We start from the raw sequence: 18,255 nt of genomic DNA, 5'->3' as shown, positions 1-18,255 counted from the left end.
TAGTATGTGCCAGAGCTCCATCTGCTCCTACATTTGCATAAACCAGCCCTCTGGGTTCACCTCTTCCCACTGGAAGAACTGGAGCTGCCCCATCAGCCAATGCAGAGCAGCCCTAGAGCTGCCAAAAGCAACCAGCAAGACCCAGGAAAGAGCTATAAGCCTAACAGTGGCAAGTAACAACTACAAAATAAAGCAAACTATTAAATTCAACCCTTCCCTGTTTTAAGGATATATTGTTATGGCTGAGCATGCATTATGGAACACAAGTTACTGCAGGCATAGGGACAATGTTGGAGAGAAGGATGATCTGGGTGTGCTGCTTTGCAGGCTGCCTTCAGACCAGGACGCCAGGTCAGGCTAAGGTAATCCCAGATTGTGCTGCACCAAAAAGGGCAGACCTTCCTGTTCCCATTCCTCCTTCGCTCACAGACATCATATGGCTAAAATGAACTCTTTAAAGTGGTGCTTAGACTTTGGGCACGAGATCACTGACCCTGATCACACAAACAGATCACATGAGCAGACAAGCCAGTTCAGCCAGCAGGAAGGAGGTAACTTCAGACTCCATTTCTGCACTGGTGCAAGGGAAATGCTCTACTGGGCCATGGTGAGAGGGCAGGCCATTATCCATGTATTTTAAAAACCTTGGGTTCCCTGTATGCTTCATCCCAGATTTGCAGATTGTTATGGTCCCCTCAAGCTAACCTCTCACTTGCCTGCCCCTCTATGTCATAAAGCACATAGTTAAGACTCCTGAGATATACCATCTCTGTATGCAATAGTGCCTACATAAAGGCAGGCACAAGTGCTTTCCAGGCACCTTGTGTGCACCTGTACCACATAAAGACATCCCTCTTGTACCCTGTTGCATTCCTGTTGTGGCACATCAGCAGTGCAGGCACGTTAGGAACAGCACAATCAGTCTCTCAGGGTGATTTTGGACTTGCCTCCTCAGAGCAACAGGGCGTGACAATAACTGAGGGCACAGAGCTACAGCCCGTGTGCCCAGAGAGGCAGGAACAGACAGCACCATCGGGTCTGTCAAACAGCTTTGTCTTCAGCGCTGCATGTTGCAGAGTCCTACTGTTGACATTGGCTGTGAAGAGAGGCCAGGCAGAACGAGTGCAGCAAGAGGAGGGAACCCAGAGCCTGTTGCCCTGAGTACTCATGCCAGCCCCAGCTGTGGTGCTCAAGGTACTCATTCAGCCAGAAGCAGTAATGAAGTGTGCTTACAGCTGATCATTAAAGGATGGATAGTGCTTCCTTTTCTTTACAGCTGTGTCTTGAAGTTGCAGGATAAAGCATTTCCTTTTACCTTATCAAGAGCGTGGTGCAGCCCAGGCCACAGTGTGACCCTGCACAGTATTCTAGGTGCTGGCTGCTCCCTGCCCAGGGCAGCAGCATTCTCAGGGCACATTCTTCCTCAGCCAGCAGTGAGGTCCTCAGTGCTGCACAAGCATGGCCATCCTGCCCCAAGCTCAGGTAACCCAGTACCTAACACTGTACCTTCATGAAAGGGGTTTGATTGAACACATACCACACATTTCCCTCTGAGAAGCAGATGGGTGCACAGCTCCCACATGGTGACCCATGGCATGTCAGGTGAGCTCTGTCAGGACAGTCTTCAAAGAAATGTAGAAGTCATGCTCAGGTAGATATAAAGAACAGCATTTATTCCAAACACCTTTGGGTACAGACTAAGCAACTGACTAAAGACAGGATCACAGCAATCTTCCAGTGCACCAGAGTTGCCTAGTACAGGCTAGAGTATTTGGATTTGGGATAGGGAAACTGGAGTCCTACTACTAAGCAGTGGATGCATGTTCCTTGTACCACAAAATGCCCTAATTCCCATACCTCCTTTTGTTAGTCTGGAGTCTGTCTGGATTAGTATGGACCAACAGAATGCTCCAAAGCAGATGCATGATGCAGAGCACAAGGCTGGTTGGGACTGGGACACAGCAACAGGCTTGGCACAGGGAGCTGATGTGGCCAGGCAGGAGTGAGGTGAGGGGCAGGGGTTAGCTGGGAAAGCACAGACTGCAGGGATGGAACATCTACCCAGAAAGGCACAGCAGGACTGAAACTACCAACCCTAGTAGAGGACGTCCTCAAAGCCGAGCAGCAGGAACTGGTGCAGGGCGCTTGGCAGATGTAGCTGGGACAGGACCAGAAGCAGCCGGCCCTCCAGGAGGGTCCTGAGAGTGCAGCGAGCCAGGTGCTGCAAGGAGCGAGGTCTGTGCCCCAGGGAGAAAAGCGACTGGTAGAAACATGGGTATTTCTACAGAGAGAAGAAAGGACCAGAGGCATGCAAACCTGGAGACATCACCCTGGAACCAGAGGCAGAACCAGCCATCCACTTGGCTCACTCTGCAGCATCCTCCCTGTCCCCAACAGCACCATCCCTGTGTCCTGCTACCCGCACGGCCAGCCCCAGATCCACCCAACCCCCTCCAGGCCCTGATGCCCCTGACAATCCATCAGAACCTGCCATGTGTTCTTCGGGCAGCATTTACTCCCTTACCTGTACAACCTCTGCTGGAACTGCTGCCTCCCAGTCCTCAGAGACACGCACGTGGGTGTAGCTGTTCACCAGGGCCTCGATGACACGCGGGCAGGTGTGGCAGTACCGCAGCACCTGGCCAGGGAGAGAATGATGTCTTGAGAGGCTCCCTGGAACAGAGGCTAGACAGGGTTAAAGGAATAAAGTAGGGGTTTATTAAAAGGCCTTCACAGGATTCACAGTACAGGGCAGTACAAGAGCCCAGCTGTGGCTACACCTGAGATGGATGGTGTGTCATGAGTTTTCACACTTATAAGGTTTTGTCCATTCACATATTTAGGTTAATTGTCCAGCTCCAGGTTCTGCAGTCCCATCCTCTCACATTCTCTCCTCAGTTCTCTGTTTGCACTTTTTGGGGCTGAAGCTGCAGCAGTGTCCTTGGTTCTGGGGCTGGAAAAGGATTGTTTTGTGTGACTGAGCTGTGAGGAGAACTTACTGACACTTCATATGAAGTTCAGAGTCACGCACTAATGCACTAGAGAGTTTGAAAAATACAAAAGCTAAAACTTAAGACATTAAGAGCAGGTGATCACCATCACTGGGCAAGATCCTGCAAACCCCACTGTCACCTCCTAAAGTACTGCTCAGTCCAGATGTAAATCTGGTGAATTCCTGTCCTTTTCTCATTCTGACCCAGGAGAGAAAAACCACTGCAGGTATGAAGCGCCAGAGCATCCCTCTTTGCAAAGAGGACTGAGCCACCACTCAACATCCACAGCACGGCTGCCTTCAGCATAGCCACCGCTTCTCCTCAGACACAGGGACCATCGTACATGGCTGGGGTGATGATCTCCATCAGCTTCACTGCTACAAGTAGCTCACAAACACCAAACATGCTCTGCTTTACACCAAGCTCCTTACCATGCATTTTGGTAGTTAGAGCCATTCCAGGACCAGGACTGGCACTCATTTTGTGATCAGCCAGAGCACAACACATTCTGCCTCTGTTAAGGACCATGCCAGGGTCTCAGGGATGCAGGATTGTGCCTGTTTCTTGCAGGTCTGCAGAGACATCTGTAGCTGTGCCTAAAGCAGTGCTGTGCCCATGTGAAGGGCAGCACAGAGCCCCAGAAGACTTCACATGAACCTGTACAACATCATCTCTGGTGTGTCCCACATTCGCGTGGGTGCAGGTGACACACCAGTGCTGTGTACCTAGCAACAGGGCAGCCTTTGGAGCACACCCCATCCCGGCAAAGCCGTATGGAGGCAGATTTCCCCGGCTCCGGGCTGCCACTCCCCATGGCCCAGGCCAGCAGTAGCTGTCAGAGTCTATTCTGGCTGTACCAGTGATCCTCATTATCTGGCGTTAATAGGAGATTAATTAGTGTTAATTGTTGATTTTCCTGTATTTTCCCAAAGGGGAGAGCAATCTGCTGATCTCCGGGCTGGGTAATTATTGCACTGCTCAGGAATTAAGACAGGAAATTAACCCTTTGTCTGCTGGTGTCTTGCAGAGACAGTAGGAGCTGGAGGGTGTGCCCCTGAGTAAAAAACACCTCCAGAGGAAAAGAACCAACATTTTCCAGAGCAAGTAATTATGGAAATTGGGTGAGTACTGTCTACACACCTTAGCAGACAGAAGCAGGAGAGTCCTACAGAAAAACACACCCCAGTAGAAAACACTGGGGATTTCCATACCAGTAATGTCACTTCTCCCTTCCCAGTCCCTGGGCAGAGCAGGACAGTGAGCAGGCTGCCATGGAACAAGCCCTGCTGTGACAGCAGGGCCCCCCCTGGGGCCCTGATGATGGTCACAGCCTTCCCCCCCCAAGCACACTCTGCTGAAGCCCCGCACCTTGAGGAGGGAGCCTGGCCAGACGCGCACAGCCCCATAGTTGAGCAGCGCTCGCACCACGAGCTCCGGACGATGTTCCAACTTGTAGGCAGCTACTTGCAGGATGTTGTGCAGGGCCGTGCTGCCGCCATAGTTCATGACATTGACGTTGGCACCCCGGGCCAGCAGTAACTCTGCAATTCGAGCATTGGCATTCTTGCAGGCCAGATGAAGCGGGTGCTGCCGGTCCCGATCCGCGGCATTGATGCTGGCACCGCTCTCCACCAGCAGCTGACAGACACGGTAGTAGCGGTCCATGTCCTGGGGCTGATGGTGCTGAGCACAGGCAGCATTCAGGGGCGTTTGCCCCTCTTTATTCTTCACCTCCAATTCAGCCCCATGGTGCAGAAGCAGCTGGACATGCTCTGCCAGGCCATGTCGTGATGCTACGTGCAGTGCTGTGTCGTTCTCCTCCTCCGTCTGACTGTTCACACTGGCACCATGCTGCAGCAGCTGCTGGACGCACCTGTGTGGCCCAAGGTGACTTGGTGACCATTTCTCACCTCCACCTCCCATCCTACCTCTCAGCCCCCACATTTGTACCATCCCACAGCTTTTCCCCAGAGTCCAACAATCCCTGCTCCTCGTGCCCTGGAACAGTGTTTTTAATCCAGGATGACTGGTAAGCAGAGATACTGGCACCCTAATTTCAGCTGACTTCACAGAGACCTCTTAAAGTAGTGTGACCACCGGCTCCTCAGCTGCATCAGCTAAGGACACGAGCTTGCAGTCACCTGTTTGACCTCAGAGGTGGTCCTGGTTCGGGAACAGGCACCAAGGCCACCCCCATTCTGCACCCACCGACCCACCATCAGGGATGAGGAGGGACCCCAACTGCACTGGACTAGGCTTGAGGGGGAGGGAGACTGGCTGTGCCTCACCCCGAGCAGAACTCACTCGATGGAGTCCGAGCTCTTGCAGAGGTGCAGGGGCCTGTAGCCATCCTCAGAGACAGCCTCGGGATCAGCTCCGGCGCGGAGCAGCAGGCGCACGCAGGCAGCGCTGGCGGCCGCGCACGCCGCGTGCAGGGCAGTGCTGCCCGCCGGGGCGAAGTCCACGGCAGCGCCACGGAGCAGCAGCAGCCGCAGGCAGGCGGTGTGGCCGCGGCTGGCCGTGATGTGCAGCGGCGTGGTGAGCTCCTGCTCGTAGCTCAGCGACCACAGTCCTGTAGGGCGAGAGAGGTCAGGGAGACACAGCGTCCAGCCACGGTGCGCAAAGACCCTTTCCCTTGAAGCACCTGGTGTACGTTCCCCTGAGAGACTTGTGTTTCCCCTCAAGTCCCCTTGTGTTTCCCCTTTAAGTCCCTTCCCTGCAAGATCCCTGTGTTTGGACCGGCGTGCCAAAGGCAGAGGTCCCTGGAAGGCTCTCAGGCCACACAGCCATGCAGATGGCACAACGTGGAGTTTCTGTTGTTAGGACTGCAGAAGGGTCTGGGGCATGGGCAGGGCTGATGGCAACGAGGTGGCTGGGCCAAACACCATGTGTGCAGCACCACATGCACAAGAAACTGGACAGTAAAGAGGTGTCAGAGCCAACTGCCACATACAAAGGGGACTCAAACACGCCCTGAGCAGGGGAAGACAATGAGCTACAGCAGAGATGGACATCTAGGGCCTAAGAGAGAGCAAGGGGCCAAAATGTGCCAGCTTTCAAAGATGCTGCTGACCAAGCAAAAACCATTGCTGAGCTGGTGCAGTCTGATGGTTAACAGCCTACAGATGCTACAGGAAAAAAAGCTCCTTGATGTGTGCTTCTTGCTGCCTACCCAGACGGAGCTGGAGGACATCCCAGACTGCACGGCGTGTTCCACACTACATCCTCTCAGCTCCTTCTTGCAGAGGCAGTATGTGGTCATCTGTGTTTTCCAGGGCCAGGTTCAAACTGAACCATTTCAAAGATCTAACTCCTGTTGTGAAAGTGTGGCACAACCCGCAATGGCAGCTGGCAGTGCAGTGCAGGCTGCACACAGGGCAGATCCCAAGCACTCAAGACAATCCCTGTGAGAGGAACCAGCTTTCCTGGATGCACCCTGTGCTCTCAGAAACGGGACCCCACTTCCACAAGGAACACAGGAAAGCCTGACCACATCCCCATGCTCTTTTTCCCATTCCCACTCCTCTGCAGCCCAAGTAGCACCCGTAACACAAGCCCAGCAAGAGCCATGTCCCACAGCACACCCCAAGGACTGAGCCCCACTGCTCCCCCATACTCAGCCCACGGGGGTTGAAGCGGTAGTTCTTCCACTCTTCCAGGTCACTGGTGTCAAAGACAGCACTGGGGCTCAGGTTGTTCCCAGGATGTCTGAGGATCTCATCTACAGTGCCCTGGTCCCCAGCCAGCAGGGCCTGCCAGAACACCTGGGCTGGGCCATCTGCCCGTCGTGTGCGGATGGGCTCCTGGCTCTCATCTCTTGTGCCTGTGCTGCTGCCCATAACAACCAACTAGACCCTCCTCAGAGACCTGGACAGGACCTGCTGGTGCACCCCAGCCAGGCTCTGAGGCACAGCCCCACCAGCAGCCTGCCTGCCAGCCCAGGGTGTGCCACAGGGAGGAGGAACACATCATACCCCTCTCTTTGGCTCAGGCTGGGCACAGCTCAAGTCTCAGCTGTTCTATTCTGGGAAACCTTGTGACCAAACACTGGGGCCAAGAGGCTGATAAAGGCTCTCCACGCAAGCAGCAGTACCTCAGCAGTGCCCTGCTGTGAAGGGAAAGTCCTCAGGGAGGGTAGGGCAGCCTGAAGGGTAGAAATGGGAACGGGACATCACTAAGACAATGGAGAGGGAAATGCTTTCATGTCTACTCAGTGTGTTTGACAGTGCTGCCCAGACCACAACAGCATGACCCCAGCAGCTCCACACACATCTCCATGCTTTTGTTCACCCCTTGGCTCCACAAACATCTCCAGCACTGCACATCCATTTACCAGTTGCACCTGAGCCATTGGCATCAGGAAGGTTTTTAAACAATCTGCAGGACAGCTCCTTTTAATCAAAACCAAAGAAGTGGTAGAAACAGGTACAAGGATGGGAAAATTTGTAGGTAATTATCCTTTAGACCTTCTCCACTTCCTCCTTTTCCTTGATATCCAGCCTTACACAGAGCCCTTGCATAGCTTTAGTGCTCCCTTCCAGACACTCTCCTGACTCGGTTGCTCACTGCAGTCCTGTCACCTGAGATGGTGTTTTCCCCTGACCCCACTTGGCTGCAGACAGCCAGCCTGCCCACCTCAGTCACACAAGCATGCCTTGCTCATGTGGCATTAGCATTGTGTACATATTCTTCACACCATGTGATCTAGAGAACATGTCAAACTGCATGGAAGGCTGGTAGAGTTCAGTTTAATTTTATGTCACAGAACTACTCAGATCATGCAGCTAAACACCAGTTAAGTTACCCCAATAGACCACCAAGCAACAATTACCAGAAGACCAGAGCAGAGTGTAAGACAGGGAACTTTACCCTCCTCAGTAATGAGAATAAATGAACACGTTCTATACTGACAGGGTCCAGTTTGCTCTGTGTGGGCAGATTTCACCTTGTCTGACTAAAATGTAGCCTGCAAAAGAGTAAAGGAAGGGAAGCCCCTGGCAGATGTTCTCACCTGACAGGGCCCTCTATTTGCCCGAGGATACAAGCAGGTATCCTATGAGAACTTGAGGTTCCTAGTCATGCACCAGGGAGGTAGAAATCTGTGTAAGTGACACCAGACAGTTCACGCTTCCTCTGGGCACCTTAAAATACCAACGAGATGATGTAGGAAAGACAAGGTCACTGGAACCTACTGTTAAGGTCACTGAGTCAGTTCTAAGAACCTGTCCCTACACAGTCAGTGAGATAGAGAGACAAGCCTCTGGTAGCATGAAGGTTTGTTTTGGGTTTTGTTCTGTATTCTTATCTGATAAATTTGGCAGCACAATTTTGCTCTGTGCTTGATGAATGATCTTGTTTGGTTGGGTTTTTCATGTCTTGAAACTTTGTTTATTGGAGAAATTTCTGCATGAGGTTGTGTTACTCTGTTCCATTTTCTCTGAGGCACAAACCTTTACAAGGGAGAGACTGGCTGCTCCAGTGTTTGCCAATCTAGCATAAGACAGGAGTTACAAAACCCAATTCTTATTTTACTAACAAATGTTCTCAGTTACACAAAGGGCAATACCTTTAGTGATTTCATTCCTAAGTAGATTGCAACAATTCAAAACCCGTGTCGTACATATCTTGCAACTCAATAAATAATCTTCACCACTCACAAGAAGCAGCACGTGCATCTGCAAGCCCACGTACCCTGTCTGTCTCTTGCTGGAGTGGATCCCCACAAAACTGTCATCTGACTAAGCGCTAGGACACTTGGCCTGCTCCGCTGGGAAAGCAGCTCCATCAACAGCTCTTCCATACTGGTATGGGTGGCTTTTGCCACCAGCCTTCTGTAGAGGAGGATGGTACGGTTAAGGGCCTTCCTCATTTGGCACTCTTAAATTCTGGGAGTCTGGCTGCACCACATCTCTAATTGACAGCAGCAAGAACAAGGGCACATCCAGGCTGCCTTGAACACCCTGCGTTGCTTACTGAGGAACTCACAGCTGCTGTTGATAAGAAGGTAAGTAAAAGGAACCAGAGTGTGGAAGCATGTGTGGCAGCCCCAAGATGTGCCTGGACAAGGTACAGTGAGATATACAGATGGAAAGAAACACCAAGAATGATCAGCTCCTACCTCCTGTCATTGAGGTAAGTTTGCTTCCACCATCTTTCTCATAGCCTGGATTTCTGCTCCCCTTGTCAAATCTGTCTCATGGAACAGAACAGCATTCTGATGCCTTTTCACCCGTGCATGCTCCCCACCTCACATGTATTTTACATTCATCCCAACAATCTCTAACAGGACAATCCTGAGGACGTGCTTCTCCAGCAACTCTTTCAGAGGCCATATTCTCATTATTTCCCAGCAGATCTGCCTCATGCCACCTTCAACAGGCCTGCTACTATTTGTTGTACAGCCTTGGAAACTTCCTTCCTCACACTAAAGCCGTTCTTTCCAAGTCCTTCCTCCCTCACCCTTTTTCCACCACTGGGGATTCCTTTCAACATATTTCTCAGGTGCCTGAGCCCTATCTTTGGATCCCATCCTGGGCATTTTCTATCCTTCCAATGTCCCAGTCTTTCATACCCACCACGTTTACTGCTAGTCCAACGCAGCACATCACCCCTGGTCTCAATGATGAGATTGATGGCTGTGCCCTTGGTGAAGTACTTCTGCACCATGTCCAGGTCTCCAGTGAAGAGTGCATTCTGGACCAGCAGATCCCGGCACTCCAGTGGCTCCAGGTGGCTGTTCTGGTGTCCTGAGCCATCTGGGCTCAGGCTGTGCTCACTGTGGTGGGACCTCACACTGTGGGAATTCTTCCACTGAGCCAGCTGCAGCGAGCACTGCATGTCAGAGCAGAGAGGGAAGGTGCAGTCCATCACAGGTAACTAACCTGAGAAGTCTGAGCCACACAGTAAATGAGCTATTGCAGCAAAGAACCTCCTGTTCAAGGTTTTCTCCTTTGCAGGTTGCTCCCAGGTTCCAGTTTCCCTGCATCTGGCTGGACTCAGGCACAGGCCTGAATCACCCAGTATAAATAGTCTGGCAACTTTTCATCACCACCTCCCCTTCTTCCAAGAGCTTATTTTCAGCTGCTGGGTGCAATCACCAGCACAGACTAGGCACAGGACAGGGGTGGCAGGCAGCCTGGAAACACTCTCAGTGCTTGCTTGCTCTGCAAAGAGCCCCCACTCCACGCAGCACTGCCACCAAGAAAGAGGCAGAGCAAGGGGGGACAACCATGGCAGGGAGGTGGGTGGGTGAGGGGGAGCTTGGGTAAGGCCTGGATCAGTCTCGGTGTCAGAAGTCTTAAAGGACTAAGGACAGGGCTCTTCCCCATAGGCAACTCCACAGGGACCAAAAAACCCCCACAAGTACCATACACTGCTCTGGGATCAACCCCTTCCCTGGGGCAGCAAGGCTGGCTGCCCATAGGGCTGAGCAGGATACAGAAGGGCAGAGAGCTGAGCTTGAGCCCTGAGAAAATCAGCTTGTACAACACAGATTATCCCGTCACATTGGTCCCAAAGTGCCATCAAATTGTTTGTGGTGTGGCTGGAGGTGCTGGTCAAACAGGGAGCCAGACTTTGCTTGTGTTCCTTTTGGCAGCTACTTCCAGAGCAAATAAAACAGTTATGTAAGAACCTTGAAGCTGAAGAGGGTCCATGAACTAGTCCCAGGACTGGGATCATGCTAAACATTCTCATTGCCACGTTCCAGATGCTCTGTACCAGTGTGCACCTGCAGCATCCCATGGGTGTTGGACTGGGAGCATATTGCTCTCCTGAAGGATGCAGTGGCTGCATCTCTAGCTCCACTGTGGAATCCATATCCAAGCTTCACAGAGTCTCCTCCAGCCAGATGAGGGGCTCAGAGCAAGAGCCCTGACTCGGGGAACTTTGAGCACAGGAAGTCTGGGTTCCCTGAGAGATGACGAAAAGAAGAAACTAAGAACTCTTAGTTCCTCTCCAACCTGTCTTTACAACTTGTGCTGTTGCTACCACTGGAGCCAGTGCCATCATTCTCCCCCAGCTATGGGCTTAGGAACAGAATCCCAAACTAAACCCTCCCACTCAGCAGTATTCATGCACCTAACACCACCCAGAAAAGGCCCCTGGGAGGAACACCCTGCCTACAGGTGTCCCCCACCCCATTACCCCCTGCATGTCTTCACACTCAGCATTTCCCAGACCTGGGTCTGCGCATTCCTGACTGCACCAGCTACCCTGGACATTTTCTCCCATTCTTATTGCTAACAGCAAAAGAATCCCTCAAACTGCTTCAAGCAAACCAACCAACCCAAAACTAGAAAGAAAAAAAAAAAACACCCACAAAACACAAGCAGCCACCTCCAGCATCTCCAAGCCCAGCACCCACAGGTGTTAAGGAGGAAAGTCCACAGCAACATGGAGGGCACCGAAAGCCCTCTGGTGCAGGCAGAGAAAATCCATTGCATCCAGAGAAAATCAGAGTGATCCATTTCCTATCCAGAAGAGCAGCCAGCTGGGTCATGGAGCAAGAGACAGAAATGTCAGAGTCCAACGTGTCTTTAAGTACCCCTGGGGCTTTTGTCCTCACCCCACTAATGTTTGGCCACAAGGTAACACTGAGAAAAACCACAGCTAGGAGGGCCTGAACATGATCAGGAAGAAGAGGATAAGAACTGAATACTGCCTTGTCCTCCCATATAGGATTTCTATCTTGCATGGCTTGAGGGGACAGCAGAGGGTGCCCGCACAGCAGTCAGAGAAGAGCAGAAACTGAAAGAGCAGCAAGGCTACTCTCCCAGGCAGCCAATAACCAGCACCCAGGGAAGCACTGCTGACACTGCTGCTGCTCCATCAGCTTCCTCACACCTAGTGCCTCCAGCTCGTGCATCTCCCATGGACATTCAGGAGCACAGGCTTGTCCTCAGCTTCAGAGCCAACCTAGGATAGCTGACACAACTCCTCTAACAGTGCCCAGAGCACAGCAGCTGAAAGCCCTGGGGCTTCAGGGTGAGGAACCTGCAGTGACACAAGTCCAAGGGCCAGTGAGAAAGTGACCACAGGTGAAGGCCAGGACACCTGAACAACAGTTCCATCACCAGGCATGCCCCACACACCTCTATTCCCATGGACAGCACCCAATGGCCATGACCTGGTCGTGCCTTATCTCTCACCCCAGAGGACACCATCTTGTCAAATAAATGTCTCCATGGGGCCAAGCACTGCAGCCATGATGGGGGAGATGCATTCAGAGCCTCAGAAGGAGGTTGTGTGGGGAGGAAGCAGCATGCGTGGAAACGAGCCTGTAACGAGTTTGTAATATGCATGTGTGGCACGGCCTGCGCAGCGTCATCACAATGGCACAAGCACTTTCCCGCCTCATTGCCTCCCAAATGGATTTTAAATATCATTCCGAGGACACAATTATTTAAAACGCTGAACTAAACACTCACTAATGGGAAAACGGCGTGTGGCCTCCAGCAGCCATTCCTCATGGGGCCACTCTGTCCGTGTCATCCTCTCCTCCAGCCCCACACGCTGCATGGGGCCACATGGAAGCATCCTCCTCCTCTTCCTCGGAGGCCAAGCAGGGCACCACTGGTACCTGCCTTGAGCTTGGGCTGATGCACATTGTGTATGTGAGAACACACCTCTTGTCCTCATCCCAGTGACCTCCAGCCCCAGAGCAGCTTCCAGGCACAGGGCCACTGTGAGTCGGCCCCCAGGGCTCCGTGTCAGGGAGCACCTCACCAGACAGCAGGTCTTTCTGTCTCTCCCCAGTTTGGCATCAGGCAATACAGGGCTACACAGGGATAGGATAAGGATGAGAACAAGGATGCCTCCTGACCCCCTCGATATGGCCCTGGAAGTTATGGTTACAACATAAGATTTACTTTTCCACTTGGTCTGAATACCTCCCACACCCACAAGCACAATCCTGAGCAGGGGACATGAAGAAAGCAGCATTATTGCTGGTTACATCCAAGAATCCAGAGCAAACAGAGCATGAAAGGAGAGAAAAAAACACCAAGGAAATAAACAATTTGTAGCAACCCTTGCTGGGGAGAACAGAGTCAGCTCCAAGGATGCTGTGGGCGCTCGGTCCCACTACAGCATTTGCAGCAACAGGGATGACAGAGCTTGAGACCGCAGTGCATCTGCTGATGGGGGAGTACCTGCCCGACCTTTGATCATCAACCCTCTCCTTTCCTCCATGCAGGGATTCTAAGGCCACCACGAGCTGCCGGCGTTCAGGGACAACAGCCAGCCTCAGAGTAAACAGAGAAGGGAAGCAGCACAGAGCAGCACCATCCCCACACACAGGCAATGGAGCACAGAGAGGATGAGAACCCATTGCTGGAACCCCAGCTGTACATCAGAGGTTCATATTTTAACAGCTTTGGCATCACCAGGGCTATCCATCACCAGCTCATTTCTCTCCGTGTACTGAGCTGCTCCTGCCTCTGCTATTTGGAACAGTGTCTAATGAGGCACCGGAGCAGCCACCTGGCAACACGGCTGCCAAGGGACACAACATGGCAAGAGGAATACACGCAGGTCTGCACACCGCTGCCAGCCTCCATTGCCCAAAAAGCTCCCTCCCCTCGTAACAGACCTCAGGGATGCTCTGCCTCCTGATCCTCCTCCGTGTGAGAGAAAGAGCACATGCTCTTAAGTCATTGCTCTCTTACAGAATGGAAAACAAGACACTGGCATTGCGATGTTTTCATGAATGCTCATTCAGCACTACAGTGCTCTTTTTGAGCGGCTGAAGAAAGGACCAAAAATAATTAATTGTTTCTGGCTCACAGACATGCACAGCTTCGTCAGAATATAGACGTGGGGCCAGGGACATGCAACATGACAGTGATGCAGTGTTGCAGCACTAAAAACTTGCTGTGAGACTTGAGAAGACACAGGCAGACCCAAAGGTAGACTCACATGGAGCAAGGCAGCCTGAAGACACTTTGGAAGAGAGCCTGCACAGGCTCCAAATTTTGCTTTTAGTGTCACCTGAGTACTTCTGAGTTGTTGTCACAGTGACCAATGCCCTGTGAGTCCCCACTGGATGGGGGAGCCTAAAAGCAACTTCGTGCAGATCTCACTGGAGCCACAACCCCAATCTGAAAGCAGCTGAGCTGAGGCATAGTCCTCACAAAGGTCATCAGGTAAACACAGGGCTCACCACAGGAAAAGACAACCGTGTATGAGATCCTGTGCAGGCACCCCGAGCAGCTCCAGGGGGACTTTGGGGAAGCGAGCAGCAGGATCCCTGCACAGCAGGAGCTGAACTAACCTCCCACACGGGAAATGGGAAAGAACAATGTGGACTGGTTCAGTGTGGAGCTCCCTCATTCCAAGAGCAACCTCCTCCTCCTCCTGTCCCTCGTTCTTAGTGCCTCTGCACTACCTGTCACATCTCTGAGGAAATGCAGGGATGGAGTAAGAGGAACGTGAGGCCGAGCTCCAACTCCATTCCTCAAGTCTTTGGTGGGGAGGGAAGGGGAGGGTGACATGAAGCAGGATGCCAAAGTGGCGCATTGGAGAATCAAGCACCTTTAAACCCTTATGCCTCTGGGGCTCACCCGCCATCTCCTGTCGCTGTCAGCCTGTCGCTTCACCATAAATCAGCAGCTTCTCCACAAACCAGCCAGGTCCCTGCCAGGAGAGCTGGGGTCCCAGGCAGCCTGCTGGTAGCGCGGGGCTCTTGCTCATGCCGCAGAAATGGATCTGAGATCAGGTAGTCAGAGACACCCATCTCCAGGGCAGGAGGAGAACTGCAGCTCCAGGCTGCTCTTCAGCATCCCTATCCCTCCGAGAGCACGGCTGCACACCCTGCAGCCGGGAGAGCTGCTGGAAAGGGGGGCAAGCTGCAATGAACGAGCCAAAAGTAAGGAATGTGCCTCCATTGCCTCCTCAAAGATAAAAGGTTTGTAAGTTTTGAACTGCTTCCAGCAATTAATAGAAACCACTTTATTTTAGAAAATGCGTCACCCTCTTTGAAGGGCATTAAAAGAGTTTGTAGGCGATACATCAGGCAACCAAGTAGTAAACTTTTCATACATCAGGGAAACTTCACCAGATATTAACTAGAAGCCAGTGAAATTTAAGCAAGCAAAGATGAAGATCTCCACATGCCTGCTGTTGGTAGGACATGGCTGTGACTTCTCCACTTTCAACACCCTCTATAAGAAAGTACCTAACTTGCCACAGCAACTGCAAAATCCACCAAATGTCCAAGTCTTTGCTGTCTTTAACTGTCCTGGCTGCTCCTAGGAGGGTTTTTGTGCCCCGCTCTGCTTCCCATAATGACCCCCAGCTTTCTCCAGGCACACCCTGTGGGCCCTGCTCCTAGTTGCACGTGGTTATTTTCAAACGGCAGCTATTCTTCTGCCTCACAATTTGTGATGCAAAGATCGAAGACATGATCTGCGCTTCTATGTATTTTTTATTTGCAGGCAGGCAACATGAGGTTTTGCTTTTTCAGTTGAAGGAGACCAAAGAGCAGATCCTTCAGGAGAAGCAGCCGGGTGTGGGCTGGTTTCACTGGGGCCCAGCTGGTCTCTTGCTGCCGGTGTACTTGGTGCCAGCCTTGGTGCCCTCGGACAGGGCGTGCCCGGCCAGCTCTCCGGGCAGCAGGAGCCGCACGGCTGCTGATGGTGGCCCGTGGGCTGTGCTGGGCCAGGCGCTCAAACATGTCACCAACGACCGAGTTCGCGATGCTCATGGCCTTGGAGGAGATGGCCAGGTCGGGGTGCACCTGCCAGAGGGTAATAAACACCGTCTCCATCTCACACACCCATCACCCTGGAAGGAGCGGGAGCCCCATTCTCCATCCCTGACAGTGCACCCTAACTCCAAAAGTACCTGTAGCTGCCACCCCAAGGGTTTTGAATCACTTTAAATGCAGGATAGGCTCCCATAACGCTACAGGAGCAGTTGGGATTGCACTAGCAGAAGCCTCCTCACAATCCCCATGAAAACATGGTTGTGAGGGGTGGAAATACTCCAGTCTCCAAGGCCTATCTACAGGCTCACGCTGACAACTGCGGCCTAGAGGACTCATGGCCATTTCCAAAAATGCTCTTATCTCCCCATTCAAAAGTCACCAGACACCTACTCACAGGGCCAGAAGCAGCTGTTTCTACTGTACTGACTTCCATGAAATTACCTCTCCAGGCAGAGCCAAGCACCAGAGCTCATTCCCTTTAGGAAATACTTTCTGCTCTAGATCCATCTCTACTATCCCTAGAATCCACACCCTCAACTTCTAAGCTTTAGCTGGGGCTCTCCTGTACCTAAACTTACTTTTTTTTTTTCCTTCTTTCTTCATCACTCCAGAAACCCAGATTTTTCTTTTTTTATTCTTTATGGTGTTAACATACAGAATACATTAACATTCTTTACATGCTAACATAACAGGCAGAAATTCCTTTATGTGCAAAACCATTTCTAGCAGAAAATAAACATTTGCTCACCTGCTCCAGTACTTTGTAAATGTAGACTGAAAATACTTCCTTTCTCTTAGATCTTTTTTCCCCAGAAGTAGCAGCAAGACCATCCTTCTTCAGAGGTTCTGAGCTCATCTTAACCTCCAACAGAGCAACCAGCAAGCACTGTGGAGCTGGTTATATAGCACAGGGAGCAGAACCTAACCTGCCTCAGTTGCAGCCCCCAAGGAACAGGAGAAGGACATATCTGTGGCTCATAATTCCACTTTGCACTAAATTAAAAGCAGCTGGCCTGAGAGGAGCTTAGAAGTGATAGATTCAACTAAACTTTCAGACCTGAGAAGTTTGAGTGCAACCAGGGCAAAGAAGAGAAAGAGCAGAAGCATCTGATTTATAGGGGGCAGAATTACCAGAGAAGAGCCATTCCCACCTCCAGAAGGGGTTTGGTGAAAGGAGGGATCTTACTTTGGTGCAAGGCTGTGAATTGGAGTACTCAAGGTACTCCAGAACTAAATGGAATCACATCTATGATATGGAATGGGTTATGCCATCAAGGGAAACCCAGTAACTTCAGGAAGCATTGGTCCAGAGATGAAATGACAGCACTGTAAACTTCCTACCAGCCAAATTTCCTCGGCTACCTAACCTGCTCTTGGGATCCTACCTGCTGCACACAACAGGGCCTGGAATGTCAAGAGGGGGGCAGTGGAGGGCTGACACCCCAAGTGTTGATTTGATCTGTCTTGGAAACCAGTGATTACACTAATGAGGGTAAATGTGACACAAGATTTGGGCTTAGGCAGGAAAAACATGCAGCAAAACAGCAGAGAAATTAACAAAACAGTTTTCTGTGCTTTGGAGAGAAAAGAAAGCCTTTCAGCAGGCACCAATACAGCCATTTCATAAAAGGATAATGCCAGTACACTTGTTTGGTGGGGGAGCACACCGGTGTTTGTGATGCCATGTGGAGTCTCCTGCTCAGGTACATACACCATGCTGGTACATCCTGAGCAAATCACATCTTCTAAAGAGTGAGCTTGGGAGAGCTACTCATCAGTCAGTGATTCTGCTGCTGCTTGTGCAGCCCACAGTGTTTCACTGCATTGTTTTATTCTCAGCATGTGCTCATGGGGAGGCATCTCATCACCCTGCCCTCGTGCAGATAACTGTCACAGCAGCAAGGGGGGGGGTCAGTGCCACGGTGAAGTCCCCACTCCCAGAAACTGAAACATTAGGGATCAGGCAGTACAGGAATGGTCATGTCAGTGCATTTGTGAAGGAGAATAGGCTTGTGAAGATACGTGGTAGTGGGATCCTCTCGAAACAGGAGTGACTAATATAGGGAGTGAGAAGCAGGGGACATCATCACCTGTGCTTCCTAAGGGGCCATGTGTTGTCAAGGGACAGTACAGGGCTCCCCACTCTGAGGGACATTCCACCACTCCCCTTGTAACGGGAGCTGTCTTACCTTGGTCTCAGGTCACAGCACACAGGGAGGAACTCTTGTGCTGAAGGAGCTGGGGGCTGTTGTATTCCTCCCCAGCTGCCACCCTGTTTGTGAAACACAGCATTACACAGTGATAAACACACAGCAGTCTTTAATAAAAAAAAACCTGTTTAGTTGGAAGGGAACCTGCTGGTGGAAGAGCAGCAATTGGTCACTCAGCATTAGGCACAGGAAGCCTTTACACACCGAGGATGGAGGCTCATCCACTGAGCAGTGCAGTCAGCTTTGAACTCTCAGGTCTGGAGAATTGCCATCTGCTTCCCTAGACTGCGTGTGCTAGAGGCTGTACACGCTGCTGTGTTCTGGGCCCGACTCATCCTGCTGCTGC

The 18,255-nt window shown here is 51.7% G+C and overlaps 2 protein-coding genes across 2 annotated transcripts; both read right to left on the bottom strand.

Annotated features, from left to right (window-relative positions):
• Positions 1-2,095: 2,095 nt before the first annotated feature.
• ASB10 (ankyrin repeat and SOCS box containing 10) lies at positions 2,096-9,860 on the bottom strand. The gene is made up of 5 exons (XM_062492884.1): positions 9,569-9,860; positions 5,298-5,565; positions 4,362-4,866; positions 2,525-2,638; positions 2,096-2,281 (listed from the first exon to the last, which is right to left on the bottom strand). The coding sequence occupies exons 1-5, from the start codon at positions 9,858-9,860 to the stop codon at positions 2,096-2,098; spliced, it is 1,365 nt and encodes a 454-aa protein (XP_062348868.1).
• A 5,622-nt stretch (positions 9,861-15,482) lies between these two features.
• Positions 15,483-16,748, bottom strand: LOC134043993 (histone H2B). Its single transcript, XM_062492871.1, is given in 3 exon segments — positions 15,483-15,615; positions 15,617-15,729; positions 16,448-16,748. Coding segments are annotated over 3 exon segments (324 nt in total). The 5' UTR covers positions 16,556-16,748; the 3' UTR covers positions 15,483-15,512.
• Between the last annotated feature and the right edge of the window lie 1,507 nt (positions 16,749-18,255).

Source organism: Cinclus cinclus, chromosome 1 (assembly GCF_963662255.1).
Source record: "Cinclus cinclus chromosome 1, bCinCin1.1, whole genome shotgun sequence".
Taxonomy (NCBI): Eukaryota; Metazoa; Chordata; class Aves; order Passeriformes; family Cinclidae; genus Cinclus; species Cinclus cinclus.
The sequence above is the reverse complement of the archived record's forward strand: the minus strand, read 5'-3'. Positions and strand labels throughout refer to the sequence as shown.